Raw genomic sequence first — 12,136 nt, 5'->3', positions numbered from 1 at the left:
GCCCTCTAGCTGGCCTGCTATCTAAGATCTTTGTAGAAGATTTTGTACTCACATTGTTTAGCATTTTTATTTAGTCTAATACTTGAGAAAAGGTGGGGCAGATGGGGAAAAAGAAGCCAAGTTTCTTGCAAGAGTGCAACAAAATGAAGTTTTGGAAGTTAAAATTGAGAGGTAACAAGCTGTGAGATAGTTAATTGATGAGATGGTGGAAGGACACCAAGAAAAATGATATGACAATATGGTTTTGAGTAAGATCCAGTTCTCTGTGAAACTAGGAAAGTGACCTGAAGAAGTAAGTATAAGGAATTTTTTTATAAGTGCAATGTTTATACACTGATCTTTGTATCTGTGGGAAATAAATTTTCTCCTTTAATCCAAAGCATTTTGTCAAAGATCTTCGTATAAGTCAAAAGGCATATAATCAATTTCTAAATGTCACCTGTATTTGCCATCAGCTTTTTCAGAGATGTGTTAGACTTTTCTGTTGCCACTTATTTTCAAGTGAATAACCTCAATTTCTTCTGTATGGAATCTGTAAAACAGCAGCTTCCTGCCTTTTGTGGTAAAAAAACTATTGAGAAAGCAATATTGAATATAAGTACTTAGCAAAGGGGCAAGAAAATGGAAAAATTTAACAAGTTTCCTTGTGCAATACTGGAATCTTCACATACACAAAAATCATTTTAATACAGCCTTAAGTAAAATTAATCCTACTGAAACACCATTTGAATAAATACAATGGATCTAATTTCTGTGCAACAATTTCTGGTTCTGAAAACCAGTCACGACAAACCTGAAATGCTATATCATAAATTAAAACTAATTAGAAATTTAATCAACTTGCAAAAATAATTAAGCATAGAACTTCAGTGCAGGAGTATTTTCTTGGGTACAGCTTCTTGTTTAATTTCATATAACCTGTCTCAAGAATTCAATTTTAACATCCTTATGCATTTTTCGTAATATGTAATTCTGTGACACACACACACACTTGCTAATGTTTTTTTAAAAAAAATTATCAAATCTTGTTCCCTTTAAGGTGAAAGCTGAGCTTTCAACAACATCCTTAAACAACCAAGTGTGTGAGAATATGAGGATCACTGTCATGGTTCAAGATGTTTTATCTCCTATGGTTACGTTTTATGGTTTCATTAATTAGTATTACATTCCTTGAAAATTTCTCTGAGTCTCTCTCCAGTTTCAAGCAGATCTTCCATTTGCACTGCCAGTGGGATTCCTCGTGTGTCTGATGCTACTCAGGGAAAAGATCTGAACTCTAGTTTGAGAAGACAAATAAGCATAAAGTGGAAATTGGTGCAGTGTAGGTTTCTTTATTTCGGAAAGATGCTAAGAATCTTTGAAATTTTAAGTGGTCCTAAAGTCTTTACTAAGTGAGACTTCACATCTCTTAGTTTGAAAATCATCTGAGTTTTACCTTGCTGCAAACATAATTAAAGTTTGATCAAACTGATTGATCAAATGTCTCTTCTTTATCTGATTGTGTTTGAACCTCATTTATCTTGTCCAAATAAGAGAAAGAGCTCATAGTTGAACTTTTATCCATTAATTGCACACCTTTCAGTGTTTTGATTAGGTCAGTTGCAGAACAACAGTGGAATTACTGTTATTTTGGTAGTAGTCAGTGATCTGCAAATCAATCCTTTAATAAAGGATGTATTGATTTTAATAATTGGTCCAATGGCAAGATTCTCCATGTGGGGCCCTCTACAGTATGTCTAACTTATGCATAAATGCAAAAATTCATTATTTCTCCATCAGTATATTTCTAGTGTATGACACAATAAGTTTTATTGCTCATTCATTTTAGTTTAACAAATAAGTCTGTAACTTTTTTTTTATTTATCTCTGTTCTTTAATGAGTCAAAATGAAATTAGCTATTGAGGACAAGTATTGAACATTTAAATTCATTCTATGCTATCTGCATAATTCTCTACTAAAACCTTCAATGGAAGAGAACACTTAATCCTAACAAAGGTTTTATTAATTCTTATGAATTAAGACAATCCCTTCCTTTGAAGGAAGAAGCTCAATAAGATTTTACATTCAACATTCTGTGGCCTGAAACATCAGTCTACGAAATGAATAAGAAAAAATGAAAAGCTTTTATTTACTTAATTAAAAGCCAGCTGATAGCTCGTTTTAGCAGTTAAACTGTGTACAATTTATTTCCATTATCCTACTTGACTGTAGATCACTATTTTCAGGTATATTTGCAGCATATCAACAGATGTTTTGCATGTTTTATAAATAGATTAAGAAATATGAACAGATTTGAGGTTATTCTATGCAAGTCCAGTTCCAAGTTGTATTCACTTACTTTAGTGTCATACTGAATCCATATATTGCAACTATTTATCATATCATGAGTTCCAAAAAAGATAGTGTTTGTAAGTATAACACATACATAGTGAAAAGACTATAGGTATTGAAAATATCTAATGAGTTAGTAGGACAAGGAGGTTCTAATAACTTCGCCCTGATTATCTGGCAAATTTATGAGGCATCTAGAAATAAAATATGAATCATGCTTGTACAGAATCTATGCTTGAGAACAGTCTTGGGATTTGCTTCCTAAAAATTATGTTTCATAGGTGGTAATTGAAAGATATAGCTATAATTCTGAGAGAAGGTAATTTCTAACAGTCATTAATCTGTAGGAAAGCTTTTAACATCATGAGCTGATTTGAGAAGCTTGGTCTGGAACTGTAGAGGTGAAGTCTTGATAGGAGCTCTTTCCAAAGTAGTCATCTGTCGTAGGAAGGGGACCAGGACACCAGATGGTTCATCACAGGTCCAGTTTATTGAAAAAAGCATCAAACACTTATACAGCAAATAATAAGCTTATGAATATTCTGCAAGCCAGGCAATCTATTGGTTAAACTATATCATGAACTCTTCCTCATTCCTTAGAGGTTACATCTCTCTTTTCTCATGTCTCTTTCACTATTTGTTATTATACTACAGCTAGGCCCAAGGACACTCTATCTAGCAGGTGCAGAACTTGGAATTAGCCACGGTTTTGTATTTTTCCAGTCTCTAGCAGCTAAATTCCCAACATCTCCCGTTTTTATTTTTTAGAAAAAACAAAGTTCTATGAGCTGTGTTACAGTCTTTGCAACATAAGAATAGGCAATTCTAATAACTAAACAGTATTTTCAGCTAGCAAGGTTTCTCTCTTATAAGGGATCTAAGCTAGGAAAACAAACCAAAAAGGCTATCACTATTTATAGGATATGTTATACAACAAATACAAAAAGAATTTTATGTGCTATAAGGCTCAAACCAAACTCAGGTGTGCTAATACAACCCACAAAAATAAGCTAAAGGAATAACATGTGCGCAGGTTTCATCTGTGTAGATTGTCTGATAAGTTTGCTTTCTATTCTCAAACAGCAGATATACTTCCAACAGAAACGACTTTACTCGCAAATGCTTCTGATTGTCTCTTTTAACTAAAGTTTCTCTGATGTTCACAACAACACTTTGCACACGTCATAAAATAAACGCCTATCGTAAAAGCATAAATCTATCTAACATCACTTAAACTTAATAACACTTATACTTAAAATACTTAAACTTAAAATATTTAAACTTAACAAAATTTACCAGATTTTTAAATCAAAAGAACTTACATGTAAAATCTCTTAATTTTAACAAAACTTAACTATAACAAAACTTAACTGACTTTAAATTCTACATAACTTAAACCTAATATAATTTAAACTTAACAGACTTGGAACTTAACAGTATTTAACATTGAATGGCACTTAATAGATAATTTAACTTAAACTACTTAATAACAAATAAAACTTACTATAAAAACGGAATATAGCATTTACTATAACTTACTTACAGGCCTGATTCTGAAATGCTAAGCTAAAACAACTTTTTTCACATATTTGCTGCAGCATTTTTATACTTAAATACACTTAAACATAAGAAGTTTATTCAAGGTATACCTGTGAGAAAAATTCTTTTGAATTCAGTGTTTGCTTTTACATCTATCACATCTAAACAAAGCTTAAAAAATACAAAAAACACAGTCATTACATCTTACTTCTACAATCACTTTAACACATCTTTAACAATTTTAAATTTTTCAAAATATAATTTTAGAGTCTGATGTTCCACTGACTGAGTTATTTGGGCTTCTGATATTTAAAGTCTCTGTTAATACAGGTGATTTTAAGACAGCATAACGGATGCTAAGCCAATTCGGCCGAAATTTGACTCCCGCATTCACCACGCTGATTTGTCTTTCACAGTCTCTGCGGCGGGGCTGAATCACAGCGTGCGCTGCAGACACCGCTGGTCGGGTCGCTCCCCCCGCGGCTGCCTCCGCTCTCCCCACCGCTGCAGCGTAACATTCCAGGTGGCCGCTCGGCACGGCTGCTCCCCATGGTGCAGCGCCCACGCCGAGTTCGGAGCAGCACAACCTCGCAGGCGTCCCGAGCCGCAGCTGCTGCTTTGCACTCAGAGACATGCTGAAGTGTATTGTATATCACCCGCCATGGCTTGCTCGGTTTCTTTGCTGACTTATCATCTTCTAACACTGCTTCCCATAGTATATGCCCAGATTTTCTCCATTCCGAGAGTTCATAGACCGTATGAGGGTTAAGGAAAATTTCTTCAACGTATCCGTAGGCTAATAACAAATATATCCCCTTTATCCCTCGCCATTCTAGATACGCGGTGAATAACTTATATGCTGCTTGCCTTTTCATACCTCTTTCGTGAGCGCTCTTGCAGCTTTCCAGACTCCGGCAGCACGTAAATGGCTTGAGTCACCGATGTGAACCCCAAGGGTGCTTCAAAACTCCGGCACCGTCCCGGCTGCGAACAGGACCCAGCTCCAACTTCCTTGACCGTGGCGTGTTCTCCCCCTTTTTCTTTTAGTTGAGACAAGGGGTCAGCGTTCGGGGTCAACCATTTGTCGTAGGAAGGGGACCAGGACACCAGATGGTTCATCACAGGTCCAGTTTATTGAAAAAAGCATCAAACACTTATACAGCAAATGATAAGCTTATGAATATTCTGCAAACCAGGCAATCTATTGGTTAAACTATACCATGACCTCTTCCTCATTCCTTAGGGGTTACATCTCTCTTTTCTCATGTCTCTTTCACTATTTGTTATTATACTACAGCTAGGCCCAAGGACACGCTATCTAGCAGGTGCAGAACTTGGAATTAGCCACGGTTTTGTATTTTTCCAGTCTCTAGCAGCTAAATTCCCAACAGTCATCAAACTTACATACTTATTACAATTTACATTTGTGGTTACCGTGGCTGTTGGACTGTATTCCAAATAATAATCTCTGTGTTTGCTTTTCATTAGAGCTATGATGCAAGTGGGAACTCCACAAAAGCACTGTGATATAACAGCAGATATTGGAAGTCCAGTCAGACTGCTTGTTTGTCAGTCACACAACTGAACCAAAAGGGCATGTTTCCAGAGAGATAGTTGTGCGAAAATTAACTGTGCAGAAGCTTGGACTATGGTACTACTGCAAGTATCATATAATAAGATAATTTACACACTACTATATGTGTGTATGAAACCCTAAGTACTATAACATTATATAATACAATCATTAAGTAGCTAGACCCATACAATTTAGTTTAGACTTTGTAGTTATGAGATTATGCTGCGTAGTGAAAAAAATATCTACCACCTGTGTCATAATACTTAAACTCAGAATAATATTTTCCCTTTCTTCAGACATCTGCTGATTTACTGGGATCTTGTTGCTAGAGGTGTTGTCAAGTCCTGGTGCTCACACATGTGATTTCTCAGAGTTATTTTCACAGAACTGCTAAACCAAATGGGAATAGAAACTAAAACATACACTTTTAGGGAGGATCATAAAGTTCATAAAAGTGTTTCAGATTAGATACACCTAGCTGATTGCAAATTAACCCCTGATTAGGTTCTGCAGTTTTATGTAACAGTATCTTTTTCTAACCAAAAGGAAGTGGTTCCTGTAGCCCAGTCCCTGTGATCACTGGTTTGTCTTTGCTGCCTTGGATGCTATAACAGGGGCTGGTGAGACCTCCTCTGGCAGCACTATCAGTGCACAGTCCTATGGATTTGCAGGTGCTGGCAGATACAGCTCCAGGGATTATTTTTTTCATCACTTAGTTGAGGTTTATTGATTTCTAATTATAAAGTGAGCTACATTTTTTAAAATTTTTATCTGAATTTGCAATTTTGCTAAATTTCCTTTGACTCGGCCTTAAGATAACAGCCATTTTTCCAAATACTGTTAAAAGACCTGGCCACTTGTACTCATTATGTTTGGAACGTTCCTCTGAGACTTTCTATTGCACCAGCAAAATTTTTAACAGTGCAGCTCTTCCACTGGAAAAGCCCCTTTATTTGTTGACCCTGAAGTGTGTAAAATGAGGTAAAATCCCAGCATACAGTGACAATCATTACTTAAACCTCAGCTTTTCCTTGTAAGCCTTAGTGGGTTCTGCACACTCGAATAACTTCCATCTCAGTGAAATGAAAAATTGGTGCAGTGCAGGAGAATGTAGCCTGTGCTTTTCTTTATGAGAGCCTCAGTTTTAGCCATTACTGACAACTTACTCAATATAGGATTTTAATGTCTCCTTTGATACTAGACTATGTATGAGAAAAAACAGTCTTCCCCACATTACCAGAGTCAAACTGGGTATTTTTCCAGCTAGTAACTCTCGTTTTTTTCCAGCTGAATGCCACTGATTTTTTTTTTCCCCCTCATTCCTTTATTTTATAATCTTCCATTTCTTTTATACAACCTTCTCCCCTTGATTTTTAACTATGCACTGTTCAGATAGCTGCACAAGTAAACTGGAATAAAAAACCTACAAATAAAAATGAACTCTGCTGTTCTGCTTATCACTCACTGCCTAATTAGCTGCTTTTCTCTACTTCAGAAAGTGATATGAATAGTTACTGTTGAGGGTTAGAAGACTCACAGAAAAATTACAGGAATAGCATCAATGACAGAAATATCAGAATAGGTTGTTGCAGAATCCAACTCTAACATTTGACACTCAGAAAATTTCAAATTTTAAGCTTACTCCTTTGTGATAATCTTCCATTTCACATAGTGTAAAAGAAATATTTAAATCTCTGCTTTTCTTTTATGTTTGTGTGTCTGACTTTTATCTTTTCCAGTGAGAGAGACAATCTGTGATGTTTGTACCCAGGTCCATAATTTAAATGTAAAGTCTTGTAAATTCTGAAGCCTGGAGATCTTAAAACTTGGTATTTTGCTATTACACTTAACAAGTTAGCGTATGCCTGCAAAACAAATAAAAATATCTATTTCACAGTGTACTGACACTGAAATGTAATGAAAGTGCCTAAGGTATGTGAATCAATCTACCTAAATATTTACTGCTTTAATGAACTCTGAATCTATGGGTGTGCATATTGAAATGAGGTAATTATTTTAAATAGCACCTATGTATTTTTAGCTAAAGAGAAATTACATTTCCTTAAATCAACCTGAGGTTTGTTTGTGTGGGTTGGGAGTGCAGCACAGGCTGCTGCAGGGCAGGGGCAGTGGTAAGAAAGCAAGCAACAGTCTTGTTCCCACTCTGCTGCTGTGGGGTGGGGAAGGCAGAGAGATGAGTTTCACACCAATGTGAATACTTGATTGGAGTGTTCTGTAAAGTGGATTCTTTGAATTTCACTCCCTTCAGTTTGTGAAGAGTAGGCTGCACCACAGAAGTGTAGGCTGAGAGGGACCTCTGGAGGTCTTCTAGTTCAAATTCCTGGTCAAACCAGTGCTGACTTCTAAGGTGAATAAGATTGTCCAGGCGCTTGGGTTAAACAAGCTTTGAAAATCACCAAGGACGGACATTCCACAGCCTCTCTTAATTTTATTGTGAAGTATATTTCTTTACAGCTGACTGGAAATTCCTTTACTGCAATTTCAGATTACTGTCTCCTGTCCTTCCAGAGTGCACCTTTGGAAAAGGTTCATCTCTCTAAGCCCCCCTGTAGGCACAAAAGGCAGCAGTTAGCTCTTCCCTTTTGCAAACATAAAAAAAGTCTGTTCCTCCACTGGATTTTGCCATTTGAAATATATGTCTTGTGTTGTTTGTGGGGCTCAAAAGTAGTCTTGGTGTCCCAGAAGTTTCCTTTTGATGCTGAGTAGAAAGAAATAAGCACTTTGCCTGCTGGCTAAGCTGCTGCTCGTGCAGCTGGGGATGTGGTTTGTCTGCATTGCTGCAAAGAGATACTGCTGACTCATGTTCAGCTTCTCCTTCAGATCATTTCCTACAGAGCAGCAATCCAGACAGACAGTCCCCAGCCTATGAGAATGCACGAGCTTATTCCCTCCCACATGCAGGGTATATTTGTCTCAGATACATGAAAACTTCTGGTTATTTTGGCTTAAGTAGATTCACAGTTAAATTGCTGTCTTCTTTGTGAAAGATAAAAAAGACATCAAAACTTCAGCTGACCTAATTATAAATATTAATTTACTCTCTATTGAGCATTCTGCACTTTCTAGAATTACATCATAGCAAAGAGGTTTTTATACAAAAAAGGCATTAACAGCTGTTGATTTGGACTATATGGCCAGGCAATAAAAAGGGTACTTGGAGTGTGCAACTTTGTACAGCAAGCAGACTATAAATACTCCATACCCTGTGCTGCTTGGATGGAAATGTACCGTGGTTCAGGCATGCCATATTCTGTAAATAATTAATTCTTCCAAAGAGTTGTTACAGGTTTCCTAAAATTAATACACTGTAGCACTATTAGAAGGGCTTAAATAATATATTCACTGTTGCCACAGTTATCAGGGATAGAACATTAATATAAAGTGGATTTTTTTTAACTCAACATCCTCTCAGATGGCTGCTTCAAATGCTGGTGATAGCCAGATCAAGGCATGTATGTTCTGGTTCCTCCTCTGCTTACAGACAAGGCTTCTTTCTTCTTTGGTGTTTCTTAGCAGAAGCCTGGTGTGCATCCTCCTAGACAGCATCAGTAGAATGTGCTGCTGCTTGGGATTAATACTAACCTTGTTATCCAATAATTGAAGTAGGAATTGAAATTTCTCTATATGTGAGGTTCTGTATATGTGGGGTTCTTTTATATTATATGTGATTGAAATTTATCTATATGTGGGGTTATTTTATATTATTTATCTGTATCCATTTATATCAACAGTGAATTTATCACGACTGGACTGACCTGTCCTTTGATTAATACGAGGGCATTTGTACTTTGAGATAAGTGCATGCTAATAGATGGATGAAAAAAACTTAGTGAATATATGACAGATTTTCACACAGATATTTAAAAATTGATGAGGACTAGATTCTACCCTGATTATGATCTTGCTCTATGATAATTTCAAGAAGGTCACAAGGCTTTCCTCTGTGTGTGTTGGGGGAAAATTGTTTTCACACAGAACATTACTCCTGAAAGAAACAAGCACTCTATTTACACATATAGAAGACTTCTCAAGTCTTCCAGGAAATCCGTTTGAAAACTATTTACAGTATTAGTATGCAAATTATATACCACACACTAAATGGGATTCTTGCAGCAGAGCACTCTGACAGGCATCTCACTGTTTGAACTATGGTAGTACAGTTAAAAAAACAACACAAAAAGAAAACACAGCTGGATATAATTGTATTCAAACACATACTTATTATGTTAATGAGGGCATACAAATAAAATTAAATGTTGTCCAGCAAAGGTTTTCCCACAAAGGCTGAGTTATTTTAGCAAAATGTTCACATAATGCAACTTTTTAATGTTTATTTTAATTGAAAAGATGTTTGATATTTATTCCTAAATATTTACAGATGAAATTTGGCAGCATCAGAAAAACAATAAAACCCATCTCATATCAAGTATAATTTAATAAATATACTTCAGCTAAGAAGAAAAATTGTGTCCCAAACTACTTTAGGTACTTCTGATCATATAATTTAAATAAAATTATGAGAATGCTCTTGTATAGAGGTAGTGATGCATGTCCTGAGTTCCTATTGTTACCCCAGGTTGTCAGAGTAGTTGATACACCCTTTAGCCCTGAAGCTTCCTGACAGTTCCTTGCCTCTGCCTTCCTGGGGCTGCTCCCCTGCCAGCTTCTCTTCAGCCCCACCTTGGTCCAGCCTCTGCTCCCACAGCCTCTCCCTGCCCGAGCAACTTCACTTCAGTGTGAGGGCGTTGTTGCCCTTGTTTTGTCTCTAAAGGTCACCCAGAAATTCTTGTCCCACTCGCATCAATCTGTACAATTCTGGCATGGAAGTTACCCAGGCGAGTTGCAAGATCTGTCCATACCAATTTACTTCTGGTGGGCTCAAAATTTTTAAAAATAAGATGCTTCAGATGAGGTTTATCCCCTTCCTTTTCCCCTCTCCATTTTTAGGACATACTTAAAAGCATAACTTCAAAGCATGCTTAGAAGCATAAAAATCATAACTGAAAACTGAACAAATAACAGTTTGTGCCTTATGTAAGTGTGCCTGCTATTCAAATTGTTACATTCAAAGGCTGTGGATGTTGTTAAAGCCGCTGCTTTCTTCACTGCCAGCTGCTGCTGTAATCCTAAAGTAGATGTACTTGGTTTTTTAAACTTTATATCTCAGTATACTGCCCTGGGAAATTGGTTTCTGCTTTTAAATTGGCCATCATACAGAGCTTTGTATTTTTCAACGTGTTTTTGTCTTTGAGATTTGCAAGTTATTTCTGAGTTCAAAACTTCCCATTTTTGTTCAGAAGCACAAAAGATACTGTCCCAATTCTAGTGTGTCAGGTGCAGTCTTAAGAATATTGTCTATTTTTATCATTAGCAATGAGGAGCTGTTTCTACTTCAAATGTTATATGATCAAATGCACACTAATTTATTATTTTAAAATAGAAACTTATTTATTTATTAATTTTTTAAAAAACCATACTGGATTAAAAAAAAAAAAAAGCAAAAACAGTCTGTTGTTTAGAAAATTCTCCAGAGGCAAAGTAACATTGCTCTGTTTAATGAAAGCTATTTTTTTCTTAGCTATATTAGATCTTAGCCTATACAAACCTAAATTTTGTCTTATTAAATTTAGGGTCACATCAAGCATTGTCCATTATGATAAGAAGACAGAGGTGTATCATTAGAGCTATAATAAGTCCAGCTTGGCTGTTGGGCAAGTAAATTCAATATCTAGCTACTTCCATTAAAAATGCTTCAACCTACTTTCAGTAGAAGCCTGTTCCCACTAGAGAACAGATTTTATAGTTTCCACTCAGTGTCAAATGTAATCCCTCCAAAATCAATAGATAAAACTCACCTGAGAGCAAAACACTTTTTTTTATTTGTTTCCAGCAATGGGTAAAAAACAGATTTACAAATAGATTTTTGTACTTAAAGGGAAGTGTCAAAAGAAGATGAATTAGGTGAAACTAGAGTATTTGTGTGCTTTGGGAGGCCACAGAGTTGTGAGAATGAACCACTGAAACCCAAATCTGATGTGTGGAGAGTAATTTTATTTACGCTGTGAGTCTTCTGGTTAGGCTGCAGAAACCTTTTTTGTTGGTTTGGTTCAGTTTTTTCTTTTTCTTTTCTGTAGAAACAAAACCTTTTTTTTTTTTAATTTCATTTTAAAACATAATCCTCTTTAAAAATTGACCCAAAACCAAATGCTCCTGAAGCAAACCTGAGGTTGACAGCTGAGGTGAATATTTCACAATTCTGTTTATTTTGTCTCATTAGGTCAACCATGCTCCTTAGAGGGATAGCTAGAATGTAATGAATGGCTTCCTTGGCAAAACCAAAGCAGAAACTGACTGGTTTCCACTGTCTTGGCAATTTATTTTATTTCAATTTTATGGTGGTGAATTTATTTTTCAGTCTTGCACTCTGAAGGGGAGTAGCTCAGAGAAGTTCCATCACAGATTTAGCCTTTTGCTTTCCTTTCTCTTTCTTTTAATAGCCTGGCTGTGTAAACACTACTGAAGTGGATATAAAAAAATCTTCAAGAATGAGAAATCCACATAAAACAAGAAAGGTAAGTTACTATATCAAAAGCAGGAGGTGGAGGAAATTTATATAATGAATTTTTCCATAATTTCATAAAGCACTTTTTTCTTACAGCTGCAAGTAG

The 12,136-nt window shown here is 36.0% G+C and overlaps 1 protein-coding gene across 8 annotated transcripts in view; it reads left to right on the top strand.

Annotated features, from left to right (window-relative positions):
* Nucleotides 1–12,136, top strand: part of RGS7 (regulator of G protein signaling 7) — a 249,872-nt gene that overhangs the window by 176,522 nt on the left and 61,214 nt on the right. For all 8 annotated transcript variants that reach the window (XM_059468138.1, XM_059468139.1, XM_059468137.1 and 5 more), the window contains exon 10: nt 11,966–12,040. In XM_059468138.1, coding sequence (XP_059324121.1) covers nt 11,966–12,040 — 75 coding nt within the window. The remainder of the gene's footprint in view (nt 1–11,965; nt 12,041–12,136) is intronic.

This window comes from Ammospiza nelsoni, chromosome 3 (assembly GCF_027579445.1).
Source record: "Ammospiza nelsoni isolate bAmmNel1 chromosome 3, bAmmNel1.pri, whole genome shotgun sequence".
NCBI classification, from domain to species: Eukaryota; Metazoa; Chordata; class Aves; order Passeriformes; family Passerellidae; genus Ammospiza; species Ammospiza nelsoni.
The sequence above is the reverse complement of the archived record's forward strand: the minus strand, read 5'-3'. Positions and strand labels throughout refer to the sequence as shown.